The sequence below is a fragment of the Pteropus vampyrus genome, unplaced genomic scaffold, assembly GCF_000151845.1.
Source record: "Pteropus vampyrus isolate Shadow unplaced genomic scaffold, Pvam_2.0 Scaffold294, whole genome shotgun sequence".
In the NCBI taxonomy this organism is placed as follows: domain Eukaryota; kingdom Metazoa; phylum Chordata; class Mammalia; order Chiroptera; family Pteropodidae; genus Pteropus; species Pteropus vampyrus.
The window spans coordinates 1,456,207-1,475,165 of NW_011889075.1; the positions used below are offsets into that span (position 1 = coordinate 1,456,207).

Genomic DNA, 18,959 nt, shown 5'->3' on the forward strand with positions numbered 1-18,959 from the left:
TCCACAGGGACAGCAGCTCTTGAGCTTAGAACCTTCCAGACTTCGCCCTAAATATCTTTTCAAATGGCCATTCACTTTGTGCCTTTTAAAACATCCTTTGTAATAAGTTGGCAATAGTAAGTAAACTATTTTCATGGGTTCTGTGAGTAACTTAAGCAAATTATTGAACCTAGAGAGATGGTTGTGGGAACCTCTGGTTGTTAGCCAAGTCAGAAGTCAAGTGTAACCAGAGGAACCACTACTTGACATTGGCATCTGAAGTGGGGGACAGTCTTGTGGGACTGAGTCCTTAACTTGTAGGGTCTACATTAACTCCAGATGGGTATCAGAATTGCTTGGTGTAGAAAACTCACACATCTGGTGTCAGAGGTGTCAAGAGTGTGAACAGAGAAATAACAGCCGAATTTGTTCCTGCTTATTGCTCCACTATAATTTATTGATTTCTCTCTCCCTCCCTTCGTCATAGAATTAATATCTTTATTGCGCAAGTCCTGATAAATTAATAACAAAAGATGAACATTCCCACAACAAATGGGAAAGGAATGTGAGTGAACAGTTCATTAAAGAAAGATGGGTGGACCAAAAAAGCTGTAAAAGGTTCATCCTTACTTGCAACAAAAAATATGCAATCAATAAACGTTATCAAATTGCTAAAAAACATATTTTTTAAATGATATCTGAGAAATGCAGAAGGTATGGCAAAATGGGCACTTTCTTCACTGCTGGTGCAAATATAAAAAGGTATACTTTTTATGGAAGCCAAGTTGGCAAAGCTTATCAAAAGCCTCTATATTTTGCTTATTACTTAACCCAGAAATACGACTTTTAGTAAAATGTCATTAAAAAACTAATTGTGGTCATGAACAAAGTTTTAACTGTTTGGGTATTCACTGCCTTAATTAGAACAGCTAAAAATTAAAAACAACCTACATAGATGATATTAAGTAAATTAAGATATATCTACACAATAGAATACCATTCAGCTATTAAAGTGTCTTAAAAAAAACCATTTAGTGAGACACAAAAACATTTATGAATAAGAAATTGAGTTTTAACCTATGGGTTTTCATACCTTCCAGTACTTCACACCCACCATCACCCTTGGAATCCTATTCTTATAAATTGTTTAATGTCTGTCTTCTCCTATTAGTGAAAGTTTCACAAGGAAAGGCTATATCGGTCTTTTCTTTCTGCTTGGGAGATGACATTAGCTACATGATATGTGCCTGGGACATGGCATACATTAGTTATATAGGTAAAGAAGAAAGTCATGAAAAAATGCATATCAAAATGGTGGCACCGAAGTCACATAATTGTAGGTGATCTTGATTATTTTTCTGTGTTTGGCTGAGTTCTCTATCAATATAGATTACTTTCTGTAACATACAAATCCCATTACATACCATTTCTTTAATTTTCCTTCTTCAAAAACACAGTGTGGGGAAGGGGGAGAGAGGAAGACAGCTATAAGTGTTGGGCAGGGGCTGGCACTATGATGGGTCTGACAAAACAAGGATACCATGGTGGCGGCCATCATATTCTCACATCTAACAAAAATTCTTATAGAAGTTAAGGTAGAATACACTTATTTGACACACAAAACTTAAATATGCAGTTATCCCAAATAATAACGAACATTATGTTTTTAAGAGAATTCTTTAAACAGAGAAGTTATCTTTTTTTTTTCATAAAAAGTAACCCTTGAGTCATAGTCTAAAGTTTCTTTTAAATATTTTAATTTATCCTATATGTAAGATTAATGTTTATGAATGTTATATGTGCTGGTATTTTAGGGTTAATTATTTTTATTGGCAAAGTTAAATTGTTACAGCAGGCCTTATTATGCTCTTTTCTAATTGAAATATTGAATACAAGTAAAATTTAAAAAATTTTAAAATTTGATGCTTGATAATACAAATACTAAGAACAAATGTTTCGTACAGTTATTAATCTGTACTATTAAGCAGGAAAAATCTTTACCCAATTAAAGAAATGTCACACAAACCCAAACGGAGGCACACTCTTGAAGTATTTTGCTTTTCAAACATGAAAAACAAATATAAACTGAAGCTATGCTTCAGATTAAGGGAGACTAAAGAGCTATATTAAATCCCATGCATGATCCTGAATTGGAATCTGGACCAGATTATAATTCTTATGTAGTCATTCATTCATTCATTCATTCATTCATTCATTCCATTTCTGTGTGCTATTAGAACATAAACTGGGACAACTGGGACAACCAGACTGTTAAATCGATGTTAATTTTGTGGTTTTGATTAACTATATAATGATTATATAAGAAAAGGTTCTTGTTCTTAGTATATACATACTGGAATATTTACAGATAAAGGGTAATTATGTCTATTGTGCATTCTCAATTCACAAAAAAAATATGCAGTGGGAAGCAGGAAAAAGTAGAGGTGGTTGAAGAAAATTACATGTCAAATGTGGGAAAATATTAACAATTGGAGAATGTGAGTGAAGGGTACGTTGGAGTTCTTTTTATAATTCTTAAAACTTTCTGAAAATTTGGACATTTCAGAATAAAAATTACTTAATAATTAATTCAGAATAGCTTTCCCATATCTAACGCAATTTTTATTTTTAAAATAGGCATTACTACCAATATAATCTTTAAAATAATCTGAGTTCAATAGCAAAAAAGCTATAATAAATTTTAAAGATATTAATTTTATCACTACAGGACAATAAAAAGGACAATAAAAAATAACTAAGATATATTTCCCAAGGGAAAACACATCAAACAATAATAAATCTCTATATTACTGTAATAGTAAGCAATTTCAAATAAAATCATTAAACATTGAGAGATTCACTACAAAATCATTACTATTTTTGTAAGATCATGAAAATATTAACCTATTTCGATTCTGAAATAAGACTGAATTAAAATAAGTTAGAATCATTTGAATTAAAACTTATTTCATTAAATTATAAGCTCAGGATAAATCTGAGCATTTAAAGCATGCTAGAAATAGCATATAGTTTATGAAATTCTTTTTGACAATAGGAACATTTGATGCTCAAAATCAAACCATTAAGGTCGACATATGTTCAGAGCATGATAGTATAAATCTTCAACAAGATCTCAAATTACAAAGTTTTGTACACTTTCATGTATGTTCTATAATGTACCAAAATTAATTTACATTATAAGCCTAAAGAAGTGTTCGATGATAAGTTTATCCTAAAGAATTCGTACAGTTTTCATAAACATGTAATGATTCACAATTCAGTCCCTCAGGAGGCTATTTGCTTTCTCTGACTCAACTATTTTTTTCCCCCAGTTTTACTATAATATAATTGACATACAACGTTGTGTTAATTTAAGGTGTACGGATGTGTTGATTTGATACTTACATATTGAAAAATGATTATCATAGCATTAGCTATCACCTCCATCAAATAACATAATTACCATTTCTTTTTTGCGGTGGGAACATTTAAGATCTATTCTCTTAGCAACTTTCGAGTGCATATTACAGCATCATTAATTATCATCACAATGCTGTACATTAGATCTTCAGAACTTGAGTCTTATGACTAGAAGCTTATACTCTTTGACCGACATCTATCTCCCCTTTCCCTCCAACCCCTAGACTTTGGGAACCACCATTCTAGTCTGTTTCTATGAGTCCGGCTTTTTTAGATTCCACATTTAGTATCATAAAATATCTGTTTTTTCTATCTGACTTATTTCACTTAGCATAATATCCTTAAGGTCCATTCATTTGTTTCAAATGGCAAGATGTCCTTTTTCATGGCTGAATGATATTCCATTGTGTGTGTGTGTATGTATGTATGTATGTATGTATGTATATGTGTGTGTGTATATATATATATATATAGATAGGCAGATAGATATAGATATATATAGATAGATATAAAACATGTATTATATATAATATATATACCACATCTTTATCCATTCATCTGTTGATGGACACTTATCTTGGCTATGGCTCTTGTGAATAATGCTGCAATGAAAATGGGAGTGCACATATCTCTTCAAAATCCTGATTTCCTTTAGGTACATACTCAGAAGTAGGATTGCTGGATCACATAGTAATTCTATTTCAATTTCATGAGGAATATTCATACTGTTTTCCATAGTGGCTGCACCAACTTACATTCCCACAAACAGTATGCAAAGGTTCCCTCTTCTCTACATCCTCGCCAACATTTACTCATCTTTTTGATGAAAGTCATTTTAACAGGTATGAAGTGATATTCTGTGGATTTGATTTGCATCTCCCTGATGATCAGTGACGATGAGCACCTTTTCATGTACCCTGTTGGCCATTACTATGTCTTCTTTGGAAAAAAGTTTATTCTGATCCTCTTCGCATTTTTTCATCAGATTTTTTTTTTTTGCTAGTGATTTGCATGAGTTCTTTATGTATTTTGGATATTAACCTCCCATCTGATATATGATTTGCAAATATTTACTCTCATTCCATTGGTTGCCTTTTAATTGTCAGTTGTTTCCTTTGCTGTGCAAAAGCTTTTATATTTGATTTAGTCCCACATGTTGTTTTGTTGTTGTTGTTGTTGTTGTTGTTGTTACCTTTGCTTTTGGTGTCAAATCCAAAAAACCATTGCCAAGACTGATGTCAAGGAGCTTACCTCATATATTTTATTCTAGGAGTTTTATGGATTCAGGTCTTACAATTCAAATCTTTAATCCATTTTGAGTTGAATAATGTGTTTGTTGTAAAATAGAGATCTAGTTTCATTCTTTTGCACGCAGCTATCAAGTTTTTCCAACATCATTTAGTGAAGAGATTGTCCTTTCCCCCATTGTATATTCTTGGCTCCTGTATCATAAATTAATTGACCATAAATGTGTGGGTTTATTTCTGGGCTTTCTATTCTGTTCCATGATCTATGTATCTGTTTATGTTAATACCATACTGTTTTGATTATTACAGGTTCATAATATAGTTTGAAATCAGGAAGTGTAATGCCTCCAGCTTTGTTGTTCCTTCTTGGGATCGCTTTGGCTCTTTGGGGTCTTCTGTGGTTCCGTATACATATTAGGATTGTTTTTTTCTTCTTCTGTGAAAAATGCCATTGGAATTTCGAGAGAGATTATAGTGATTCCATAGATCAGTATGGGCAGAATGGACACTTTAACAATATTAATTTTTTTAATCCATGAGCACAGGTTATATTTCCATTTATTTGTGTCATCTTCAACTTCTCTCATCGCTATCTTATAGTTTTCAGGATACAGATCTTTCACATCCTTGGTTAAATTTATTTCTAAGCATTTTATTCTTTTTATGCTATTACAAATGGAATAGTTTTCTTAATTTCTTCTGCTATTTTCTCAATTTACAGTAGGAGTCAATATGGTAGCATTTACTTGATCTACTATAATTATCAGTTAAATTAAGCTATTAATGCCCATACTTATTGCCTTGCTCATTAAATTTCCAAATCAAGGCCATAACCTTCTGAAGTTTGCCAATCGAGATGCTTCCTGATCTTCGGGGAGGTTCTCAAAGATTCCCCAATGTACCCTACTGTTTCTATAGGGAGAACTAACTCTTTTTGGAATGCATTTTGAATTCATGACTTTTAAGTACATAGTATATCTTATCTCTACGATCTAGTAACATCTCTAAACCACATTATTTTCTAAAGTTCGCTCTACTTTTATCCGACAGCCCTGAATTTGTTTAACATACAATAATATTCTTACATGGATCTTAACTGAAGAGTTCCTGGAGGGCTTACTAAGCAGGTTTACTTTAGTCCTATTTGAAACCCCAGGAAGAAGCTGACATCTTGGGAATCAAAGCCTGATAGCCAGTAGGTAAACTCACTACCTCACTGTGATGTTAATTTTAGGTGTCAACTTGGAGAATGTTTTTTCATGAGATTAATATTTAAATTGGTGAACTTTGAACAGAACAGACTGCCCTCCATAATGTGGGTGGGCATCATCCAATCAGTTATAGGCCTGAACAGAACAGAAAGACAAGCCTCTCTGCAGAAGGGGGAACTCTCCAGCAGAGTGACTTAGGTCCTGATATGCACCGTTGGCTCTCCTGGGCCTCAAGCCTGCTGGACTTTGGAATGGAACTGAACCAGGGCTTTCCTGGGTCTCGAGCTTCACTAGCCTCCAAATCACACAAGCCAATTCGTTATACTGAATCTCTTTTTATGTATGCACACATCCTACTGGTTTAGTTTCTCTGGAGATCCCTAACACACCCATGAGTGTCTTGTCCAACCTGTACATCCACATGAGAGTGCCCTGTACCAAGTAAATACATTTTTCAAAGGTAAAGAAGTTTGGTCAGGACATGGAGCAAGTGACCTTGAGACTTCGCTGACTAATTCACCTTTTTGTCCGATTTTAAATAGTTAACCTAAAACTAGAATTTATAATCTCCCACTCTAATTAATACAGTATTTATATATCACAAGAAATTTACATCATAAAAATTCAAAAGGTCTATTAGCTATTGACCCTTAATGACCTTTTTTTTTTTAATTTCTCGGACGAAGTCAGTTATGGATCATTGTGACGATCAACCAACAAACAAATGAACTGAGCTTCCAGACATATCTGTTCTCAAGGTGCTTATAATCACATTAAAGTTTAAATAATACCAGAGAATTTCAAGCCTTAAATGAATTTAATGACTTGCCATCAAAAGATACAAAGAATGGCAGAGACCCTGGAAGTCAATTTTTTTTAATTAAAAGTTTAATATGATGCTTTTTTTTTTGCTTTTTTTTTTTAACACCTACAGCACATGGTCTTCCTAGGTGATTTCCTATCCAAGTACTAACTAGGCCCAACCCTGCTTAGTTTCCGAGATCAGATGGGATCGGGCTTGTTCAGGGTGGCATGGCTGTAGACTCAATATGATGCTTTTAACAACCCAAAATGGCACTGCAACTGCAGCAAGAGCAGAAAAAGACACAGTTGTAAGAAGACATATTAAAAGGAAAAAAAAAATCAAAAAGAAAACATCTGAAAAAACACTATGCTTTTTGAATTTACTTGGAAAATTCATCAGAAAAAATTTCCATTTGTAATTGGAAATCAGACAATATGCATATGCATATAACTTCTTTTGTCAAGGTGAATGAATTGTCATTTGTTTTGGCAGGCTCTCAGGAACACACAGGGCTTTGTGGGTAAGGAGTGTATGAGAATAGAACTTGCAATTCTCAATGGAATACTACATTTAAAGCCAATGATGCTGCTTCCCCTTAGTGATTGAAAAGTTCAATCATCAATTTCCTCACCAGGACTAACTAAATATTTTGAAAGAATATGCCTATCTTTACTGCTTATATAGTCATTTGCCATCTCAGATTGTCTTAAGCACCAACAGATGCAGTTTATGTGCAAAGTCATTCTGTTTTCCAAAAAGTTCTATGATATTCAGATTCTAACAACAAAGGAGTGATTCTTTACCCAGGGACCACATTGCAAAATACTTCTCCCATCTAGCATTTGACTTATAAATATTTTTTGGTATGGTTATTGCTATACAAAACTATACAAACACACAGACACACACAAATCTATCAACCTATTATCTAATGATATTATGGCTTTGACAACATTCACTATCGAGAGTTAAAGAGATTTTCACATATTTTCTCTTAATACTTTTTAGTATTTTTTTTTTTAGGTTAAATTTCATAATCAGCTGGAATTTATTTTAGCGTATGGTAAGAAGAAGAAATGTAACTTTTTAAAGTGAGTGGAGAATGTTTTAGACATTAAGAAAACCATCCTTTACCACTATTTTGACATTCCACCGTTAACATACATGCACATACACAGACACACCAGGTCTGTTTCTATCATCGTTAATGTGTTTAAATGATCTATTTATCTATTCCTGTAACGATATTATGCTATTTTAAGTATTTTGGCTTTATAGTACTTTTGTCATCATAATTTTCTTTTAAAATAGTATAAATCATTTATGTGCCCTCTTTATTGTTTGAAATCAATTTGTCCAATTTCCTCTCAGCTTTCAACCCACCCCACCATACACAATGCACAAATACCACTGTGATTTTGATTCGCTGTCACTGACCTATTGATTTTAGAAATAAAAAATTAAGGCTATGAATTTTCCACAACCTACACTTATGAATGTGTAATATTCTCAAGGTTGTTTACTGATTTTCCTCTGAAGTCTGATTTGTCATCCATCTTTGTGTAATTATAGAATATTTGAAAATAACATTTTGTTTCTTTCCTTATTAGGTTCAAAGCTGTTTGTTTAAAATTATGCAAAGAAATATTAAATCCGTTAATTATGTTATTCAGATTCTTCATATTCTTACCTTTTTGTCTACATAAAATGATAATTTTTTGAAAAATATGTATTGGTTTCACCTATAAGGATATGTTTTTAAGTTTTCTTTTTACTTATAAGAGCTTGGGAATGATATGTTTTATGCTATGTTGTTTGACATGTAAAAGGTCTTAACTGTTAAGAATTTCTACTGGATGATACTATGTGTCAATATAAACACCCTCTCTTTTTTCCCCATGCAGTATATCTACACTGAAGTGATAGTTTCAGAGACTGATATGGCAATTCTTATATCATTATGTTAGTATTGCCTGCTAGAACTCAACTTGCTCCTTCATTTCCAGTCTATATTAAGATTTGTCTTCTAAATAGGATATAACTAGGGTTGTATTTTAATCTAAGCTGTGAATACTTACTTTTATTAAGAGAAGTTACCTCTTATGTTATAATAACTTACATGAAATAAAACACTTAGAAGTTATTCAAACAACTAATATATTTAGACTAATTACTGGCATTTTATTTTTCCTGCTTATGATACATTTTTATTGTGCTTTAGTTTTTCCTATTTTTTTCCTGTGCCTGAATCAAGTTTTTTTTGTTTGTTTGTTTTCAATTTTGTAGTTACTTATAGCATTTTACTATAGTCTCACCAACTTTTAGTCCCTCTTAGTATACAGGTAATAGAAAACTATTCGAATGTCTCTCTCTTTTTTATCCCTATCTGGCCAAAAATAATCACAAGATAATCTATATCTGGGATAGTAGCAGTAAGTCACCTTAAGACCACTTTGGAATTTAATAACATAAATTCCATAATAACATAACAGTATCTATTATGAGCTAGGAAAAGGGAGGACAAGTTTTCATATTTAATTAGTAAAAAGTTAGTTCCATTTATCTTTCCAACATCTCTGCATCCTTGCAAAAGACAAAGCTCTTACCGTTTCTTTTGGAATCTGCATCTGGCTTGGCTCTGCATTCTAGAAGAATTGAAGAAAAACATAAATACAGACTGACCAAAGCCATCTTCAACATACAGGGACACAAAGCTTTACTTTAAAGGAAATTTTGGTCGTTTTTAAAATCCACAAACTATATAGAGGGGAATTATATTCTGGCTGATGTATTACTCTGTCTTCCAAACTTTCACTGATGTGGTTATATTTTGTGTGGCTGTGTGTTTTAAGAAATTTTTCTAGATGTAAGTTTACTTGTTCATTCACAGTTCATCACGAAATTATTTGGAGGAAAACAAATCTCACCAAACTGCTTTTCTATTTGTAGCACTATTTCTGATTTAAAAAAAAACATTTATCAACTAAATCTAAGTTAGAAGGTATATTATAATTTGATAGCTTGACCAGATAATAACAGTCTGAACCACAACCATTATACCTTAAATTTTACACAGGTTTTTTTTTTTTTAAATGTAATTTTTTTTCATATATTATAGAGTTGTTTGAATTACATAAGGTTGATTTATAAAAAAGGCACATATTAATAAAAGTATTTTGTTTTAGACACAGAATTTAAACACAGACACTCAAAGGAAAAGAGTTTTGTTAATTGAATTCAAAGATCATTTTAAATGCCCCCTTTAAGTTTTCAGAATTTTAATCTTTTAAATCTTGAAAAGCAGCTGCAACGTGAATAACAGACTGATGGCCTACTGGCTCACTCCTTAATGAAAAGCTCACAAGCAATAAATTAAATAACCAAGAAAAAAAAAAGTAGGCAGCAGAAGGGGAAAACAGAAGCCTGGAAGATCAAAATTGGACAAGAAGAACCTGAATAACCTTAAGCTGGCTATATGTTGGCAGTAACTCCAGAAAGGCTGCTTAAGAGCAGTACTGAGGCTCTGGCAATCTAATAATGCTATTACCCAGACTCAGGTCTACTGAAGAATAATTAAAGCTTCATCAAATCCTATCTAAAACTTAGTTGTTCTTGCTGTTTCTCAAGTGCGAATTTAGAATTTAACAGAGATATCTCCAGATTTAGGATCAGGTGGCATCTTAAGCACAAAATTAGGTAACAGTGGGGGAAGAAAACTCAATTTAATTGATAAATAATGCATTAAACATTTTAAAATAGAAATAAAAATGTTTTTATACTTTTTAAAAATCTACTTAAAACACTAGTGTTCACTTTTCAACTTTATCAAAATCTGAAATTTACACAAAATCACAGTAAATTTTAGATCTGTTTGTAATCAAGGGATAGGATATCCCTATAACTAAAATTTATCTGATTTATAATAAAAGGAACATTTTATTAACCATGACATCCATATTTGATGTATTAGCCTATGAGAGTTAGGGCTATAGGACAAATCTGGTAACTGTACCCCTAAAACCTTGCCACTCTAGTATATGTGAATCAATTATTTTTTAAATAAAGCTAGAAAATAGCTGAAAGAGGTCAAATATTGTAAAACGACCCAATTAGAATCTGTGTTTGAGAAAGTTAAAACACCACTTGCACTCAAGTAAAACAATTTTCTCACCACATTGAAAGATAACGGTGATTCTTCCAATTATGTTCTTTTTATATATATATAAAATGGCATTTTTTTGCAGGAAAATACTCAGAACTATGTCGATTTAATATATATATTTCCTTCAAACCAATACTATGTAAGTACCTTTATCTAATATTTAGATGTATTGATATATGTACAAAAAAGTAAAATAATTTGCAAATCAAATGCCTTTTCATTTCACCTATGTCATTCTAAGTAATGTCTATATTAGTAATTAATGGCCTGGGGCACTTACTGCCACTCAGGTCTTTTTATTTTCAATAATAATATTTAAGTAAGGTACTCCTTTTCATAAACAAGTAAGCATCTTTATTTGGCTTAGCTACATGTACTATGAAATTCTGAAACATGAAGATTTGTCATATGTAGTGGAGAAGGTGGCAAGCTTTCAACAACAGCCTTTGAAGTGACAGTTATGAATTAATCGACGTGTCTGTTATTCAATCAGTCCATCTGAAAGCATTCAGTAATAAACATTTGCTGTCCCAGAAAACATCCCTGCATTTTGATTTTTAAATACCCCTACATTCAACATTGTGGATACCTATTTCCAAAACTGAGGGAAAATGAGAAAAGAATGCATGTATTAAGTTAAGGCTGAAAGACATATAAAATACAGAAACTGCTTAGAAAACGTTTTGATAAACACTGGCCATCGGTAGCTAATCCGGATTCCTGCCTCATGTGCATCGGATATGTTTCATTTGCTTTAAATTTACACACCAGTTCCCTTGGGTGGAAGGCATCTTCTTGGCGAAAGACCAAAAGGCTCACAGTCCCTTCCATCTTGGTACTTCTCAACAGGGAAACAACTTCCTCTTGGGATTTGCCTGCTAAATCTACGCCATTTACCTAAAACAAATAAAATGTTTTCAGCTCCAATCCTATGCAAATGGCTAACAGAACAGACACACAATCTAGAACTGATCATGTCTGCTATGAAACATAATTCATTTCATGGTAAATTCTACATGATCTGGTAACCACCAGGTTGTTGTGGCTAATAAAGAAATGCAGACCAGGTATTTACAAGTGAGACAGGAAGTAGTAAATCTTTTAGTGCTCATCAATAAACCAAAAGCTACAGCCATCAGAACATTAACAAGTAACAAGTAATAAACAAATATATCTAAAATGTCAAGTTAACACAAAACTTCCTGGCTCTTAACTGATGTATCTTGATGGCCTTGTGTAGTATAGGGTTTCTTAAACCAAAATAAAAAGGCGTGGCTTTTAAAGCAGGTAGTAAAAACACACTAAAAAATATTTTTGTAAAAATATTCTAACTTTAAGTGAAATTTTACCAAAAATTATGAAGATAACCTTTTTATCCCTAAAAGGTAAATCTTAAAGAAGAATCTCGACAAACTAATCATAATATTTTTGGAGGAATAACAACATTTCACCTCAGTATTTTTCAAGGGTTTAAGAGAATTCTACCAGGAAAAAAAAAAAAAAAGAATTTGAAACAACCAGTTCCTGGGAAATCTCATCATTTTTATCTTTTAGGAAGTAAAATAACGTTATCAGAAAGCACTATATATTTAACAGAAATGAGTATGGAAGTTCCTTTTAAAAGTATTTCATATTATTTTTCTTTAGACAAAAATAACATTTTGTCCAAAGCAATTAAGTATATTACTTACACTGTAATATAAAAATCTTCCTGTAGTTAGAATATGTTTTAGAACCTATCTCCCCTCTGCTAAAAACCATTGTATATAGCTCAATGTTCTACTACTATTAAGGGATTGCAAGAAATAAATAAGTAATAATGAGGTCAAAGGAAGCAAAAAATTTCTAAGTAACAAAAAAAAGTAACTTGATTTTTTTTTTTTAATGTATGCTTACAGATATCTAGGTACTCAGAAAAGGTACCACGGAATTGTAACTCCAACTAAAGATACTAGACAGTCAGATTTAAAACATGTAAAAATGTAGTTTCAGTTTTAAGAGAAAGCTGATAACTATAGAAAATAAAGGCTGACTCTGAAAAAATATAGGCTGCAGGCCTTTCTTATTGCTCAAAAAGAAAAATGAAAGTCTTTAAAAGTCTTTAAAAGTGTTAAAAGTAAAGCAACTATGTGATGAAACAGAGACGCAAAAATAAAGTGGTTACCTTCAGAAAAAAAGGTGGGAAGGGAGGATGCAGGGAGAGAAGGAGGTCTGGGACAAAAGGGCGAGGCAAAGATTCAAGTCCCACCTGAGACTATTACCAAGTAAAACAAGCTACAACTACACACTTGGAATAATATTACAGTTGACCCTTGGAAAACAAGAGACTCATCCAGTCCCACTTATATACACAGACATTTTTTCAATCAATATGTGCAGTACTGAAAATGGATTTTCTCTCCCTTAACGATTTTCCTAAGGACATTTTCTTTTGTCTAGCTTACCTTATTGTAAGAATACAGTATATAATACACATAACATACAAAATATATGTTTGTTGACTATGTTATCAGTAAGGCTTCTGATCAACAGTAAATTATTAGTAGGTAAGTTTTGGAGGAGCCAAAAGTACTACTGGGATTTTTTACTGCAAGACACCAGGGGTTAAGGGATATTGGTGTCAGTGCACCTAACTTCCACACTGCTCAAGGGTCAGTTGCTCAATTTCACCCCAAAGACCAGTGACCCTTTCTAGAAGCAACACCTTAAATATAATTTGTACTCAAATTTTCTTTTCAGTCAGCTTCCGTTTGTGGCCCTTTAAAAAATGGTGTCACATGAACAAGACAAAAAGGAAAGGAGTAAGATTTAAGGCATCTTGGCCCAAAATGTGTATGTGGAAAAAAATCCGGAAGTTATTCTTTTGCTCCATTACTTTTCAAGAAATCTTTACGAGAGCTCAATCTGGAGAGTTCAAAAGGTAATATAAAAATGTACATTAACAATAGAATTTGAATACTAGCTAGTAATTAGGAAATACTATCTGCTAAGAAGACAGACTGTTTTCTGAAGAAAACATTAAGAAAAATGGCTAATAAAGTATACGTTTTGTCAGTATTTCTCCCAATTCCATATGCACCAACATTCACACAAATAGAAATTCTGTACGTTTATGTATGTCAAAGACAGAGTCGAAGACCAATGAACTGAAACTCATGAGGTACAGAAATTTTGAAAAACTGTTTCTCTTTTCTAACATTTGATTTTTATGTCTCAGTTCATTTCCCATGCTGACATTTAAAAATTTCCTTGTTCCTCTCAGCAAAACATATTGTTTTTACTTACTTCATTTGTCTTAGTTTTGATTACAAAGTAGGTAACATTTCTAGATTGCCAGACAAAAAGTTAAAGCCATCCAGAAATATAACATAACAGACACTGCACTTACATAATGACAAAATTATGTTATGTCATAAACCAAATGTCTGAGAAACTAAAAATTTGAGTAAACTAAATAAAAAGATATTTCTCATCAGAGAACATGGAAAAATGTATAGAGTAAAGCAGAAATACATTGTTTTAAGATTCATACTGCTGCTAAAATATATGATTTAGTTTCATATTTTATAAAAATATTTAAAAGAATAACTTTCCAAGAACTATGAAACTTTTGACTTAGAGAAGTCGCTCACCTCTATAAGTCGATCTCCTGCCTTAAGTCGGCCATCCTGGATGGCAGCTCCTCTGGGAAGGATGTTTTTCACATAAATTGGAGCTGAGCCACCTATTGTTACATCTCTGGAAGTGATGCTGAATCCCAAACCTTCTGTACCTAAATATATAGCAGGGAGAAAAATAATAAAATGAGCTACCTTGAATTCTATGGGTGTATCATACACAAAAGATTTGTTGTTACTCTCTGCATCAATTTGACATTTTGTAACTTTCACATGGCCTACATTTCTTTTAATTCTCTAAAAGTTGTAATAGATTTTCAAAATAGACAATTCTTAAAGGTTTAAATGGTTCAAATATCAAAATTCATTAAATGGGAAACTACCCAAAGACAGATGAAAGGTAACATGCAAATATGCAAATATACAAATATTCTTGCTAAAGTTTTTAAATGCCTATGTCTTTGATTATGAAAATAAACAATTCTCTATGACAAAAACAAAAACACTTCTAACCCACAGTACATCAAACAGAAAGTATTATTGTGTAATAATGGTATCTAGATTTGACAGGTAGGCTTTGGAGCAAGGGAAGAGAAATGTTCAGGGGGTGAAAAATAGAGAAATTTTTCTAGATAGAGATAACAGAATCTCCCCAAAATGTAATAAGTCACAGCAATTCACTGACAGGATGAACCATATTATTTTTGCCTAGTTCTCTTCTAATTCATCTAAATCTGACTATGTATATTTCTCCAAAAAAAAAAAGGCAAATTACCTAGAGAAGAACCCATCACAGATCACAGCTACCAAGTCTGAGAATCATCATAGTTAAAGGTACTGAAATTAACGAGGCATTTATAAATGATTGTGCTAGTTTATATAATTTAAATTCTAAATTCTTTGGCAGCTTTCTTGACAGGCACTCTCATACACTCAATACAGTGCAGAAAAAAGGTCACTAGAACCAACATGTAATAAGCCAAAATGAACCAAGAAAATATGTGAAGATAATGAAAAATTTCTAATGAATCATGGAATTTTCTATAACTCTTCTAATAACTAGAGCTTTTAAAAAGTTACTTAAGATGTTAGGTTCCATTTCAGATAAAATGGTCTTAGGACAAATGCTTGATATTATGAGATAAATAAAGAGATATGTAAAGATAAAAAATCTATAAAAGACTACATTAATGCAGCACTCAGTACAAAATTATAGGCTCGAGTATAAAGCTTAGGAAACGAATATGGGCAAAGAAACTTGAATTAAAAAGTGGGTTAAAGAAGAAACAAAGTAGAAATGAAGAAAACATTCAATAATTATACCTATAACAAAACCTATTATAAATAATCTCAAGTTCAAACAAAACATTCATTGCCTGAAAGTCTAAAATCACTCTAATGTGCCTGGACTGTTCATTTCTTAAGTCTTCTGTGTGAAGACTTGAATGGCATATTGTCTATATAAAATTTTCCTAATTATTCTGCTGGGACTCTTCCATATGTCTGTGCTTTCATGAAACTCTAATGACTTGCAATAACATTTCTTAAGAATGAATTTTAATTATTCTCTTTTTGCAATATTAATTTGTATGAACTACAAAGACTGTTATATGAACTTTCATACTATTAAAATATCAGCAATAACCCCTAAATCTGTAAGCTAAAAGTTCAGGCAATGACCTTCAAAAGAAAGATAAATAGATATCAATTTTCATTTAGCAAAGCCAATCAAATATTTTGCACTGACTGAAACAGATTACTGACCTTCTTCTCTGACTTTATTAAGAAGCTAATTTCTGCAAAAAGAGCAGGGTATTGGAGAATGCTAAAATGGCAATAAATATTAAGAAATCATAATTACAGAAAGAAGTACATAGGAGCTACTGTGTTTTGTGATGTTATATGACATAGCTCCAAAATTATGTCTAAGAATTATTATAATGAAGGCTTCTCTTTTTAAGTACTTAGCCTTGACCTCAGTTTATAAGGAGCTTCTGTCAAAGCATGTCGGTTCACTTTGAACTCAATTTAAAGTTTAACATTGTCATACACTATGTTTTTGATGTACTTCATTAAAAATATTAAATGTAACATAATTAGTAAAACTATTATCTGTTAACTACAATGAAAGCTTGTTCAAGTCTCATTCAATCATTATTAAAATAGCTGTATTTAGTACTAATCAAAGACAATCAGCATTCTTTACTCTTATATATAGTAAACAATTATTTTTATTCAAAGTATTTGTAAATATTATCAGGAAAGCACAGACAGTTTCTGCCTTTTGTCAAACATTCTCACAGTCAATAAATTAAAATCAAGATAGATCTATGAGGCTCTATATCATTGAGATTACTCAAGATCAGAAAAAATGTTTAAAACAAATCATTGTTTCTCATTCTTACACTTATTGAGCACAGTCTTACTCAATTAGCTTATGTGAAATGTAATCATAGCTTTTAAAATGCTATTAAAATAAAATTTATTTTGTTTTCAACAAATGATTCTTTTAATGGCAAATAAAATTTTACTTCATTTAAAGTTTATGTTGTATCACAAGTTGCTAAAATATAATAAATGTGCCAAAACTGTAATAAACTAAATAAATATGCCTGTATCATACAAAAGGGCAAAGATATTTGAGAACTAATATCTTTATAGCAATGGCCAAGTAAAATATTTTTCCTTTGTTGAGAGAGCCCATACTTTATACACTCTATTTGTGATTCTTGATATGTTTTTGTTGAAAACTAGGGTCTGAGTAGAGAAAAAGGAAGAAAAGAGATCTGATATTTCTGTCATTTAGGAATTAACAGAGCTAAAAGGGATTTATGCTGATATGACTCCGTATTTGTAATGGGTTTCAAAAGCAGAGAAAAGTTGTCAATTCCTGATCATATCAACCAAGTATTTGGAGCTTAAAAGCAAAAAACCAAAAATAAATTTGTGGTTCACATAAAGTTCAATGAAAGAATATGATTCAGAAATGAAATAGGAATCTCAGAGTTTACAAGCTTTTACAAGCTTGTAAACTTAAATGAGAAGAAAATGGTCTAAATGTCAGGATATGGAAAATGTTCTTTCTAGTAAGAAGTTGCTGCCAACGGCAGCCATGTGACTTGAGGAAATCTCTCAACGTCTTCTTGGATTCATTTCCATCTAACTATAGGAACTGGTTGAGCTCTTAAAGAAAAATATTCTTATCATAACACCATTTTGAAAGACACGATTTATAAATATATCAAAATGATCAGCTAAAATAGATGATTAATAGCAAAATGTATCTCAGTGCCTGGAGAAGACAGCAGCCAGAAATCAGAAAGTCAAGTAGAGTACCTGCTCTGAGTCCTGGGGGAGGCCAAAATGAAAGACTATGTTTCCTGTACACAAGGATCCATGGTATGAAAGAAGAGATACGTAAGAAAATAAGTTGATACAAAGTGTGTGTAATAAAGAATTAGCAAGGCCCGTTATAATCACTCTTGTCACCTTAAGAAAGAGAAACCATGGAATATTCTGGAACAATGGCCTAGCTGCTCCACATTCCACCGCTAGCCACAGACAGTATCAAAGGAATCAATCACTTCCCATCACCAAAATGATAGGTTGAAATGGATGATGTCTAAAGCCCTCTTTGAGGGCTGTATCTGAACATGAAGTAGGGCTATCAAAACAGTCAAATCCTCACTACTGTTTTGGATTTGAATGTAACATCCTGAAACCATTTTCCTTTGTTGTTAAACATTTTACTATAGTAGTAACTGCTATCTTCATCATATGAACTTATTTTTTAAAGCCTTATTCTCTGAATATTTTAATTTTTATATAGCAAAATGAATCTTAAAAGCATAAAAAATACATTTTAAGTACTTTTAAAAAAATACGTCATTACATCATTTATTTCACACAGTGAGATGAAATGTAGGGTGCTTTGGGTTAGTTGGTTGACTATTAAAATAAATTGCATCAAATAAGAACAAGATAGGTCATACCTTTCTTAAGCTGGATATTAAGCCTCTTGCCTATTTTTTTGGTATTATAACCACTGCTTACATTTGTACTAAATGAATTTTGTGGGGCTGGTGCTGACGGCGGTTTTCCGGTGGGCTGTGTGCTCTGAGGTAGTCGTGGGTGAGCATCGATCTGCTCGGCCGGGTGGGGCAGTCTGGGCACTCTCTGCAGTGCCTGGAGCCCTGCACTGTTCACGCTCCTGTTATCAATATACTGGCTGTCAGGGCTAAAGCGGCTTGAATAGTAATTGTTCTTCTCACTTTGGGAGAGTTGTTCATACTGCTCTTTATTTGCTGCAGGAACCACATGGAACCAAATGATGGGTGTACGCATGGCTTGGCGAAACATATGTTGTGCTCTGGGTTTGAGAAAGAATGGAAAATTAGCAAATTAAGACTGGCAGACTATGAGATATTATGAGCTTAATTAAGTATACTAATTAAGCAACGGGAACTGACAGACTTTGTTGAAAATGAAAAACAAAATTCTCATATCCCATTTACCAAT

The 18,959-nt window shown here is 32.3% G+C and overlaps 1 protein-coding gene and 1 pseudogene across 1 annotated transcript in view; both read right to left on the reverse strand.

Annotated features, from left to right (window-relative positions):
• Nucleotides 1-18,959, reverse strand: part of PARD3 (par-3 family cell polarity regulator) — a gene marked incomplete at its 5' end in the record, with an annotated part of 522,521 nt that overhangs the window by 245,004 nt on the left and 258,558 nt on the right. The window contains 4 exons of the mRNA XM_023521117.1: nt 9,269-9,307; nt 11,593-11,721; nt 14,457-14,596; nt 18,434-18,810. Of these exons, the coding sequence (XP_023376885.1) occupies nt 9,269-9,307; nt 11,593-11,721; nt 14,457-14,596; nt 18,434-18,810 (685 nt within the window). The remainder of the gene's footprint in view (nt 1-9,268; nt 9,308-11,592; nt 11,722-14,456; nt 14,597-18,433; nt 18,811-18,959) is intronic.
• On the reverse strand, nt 6,783-6,901 carry LOC111729972 (annotated as a pseudogene).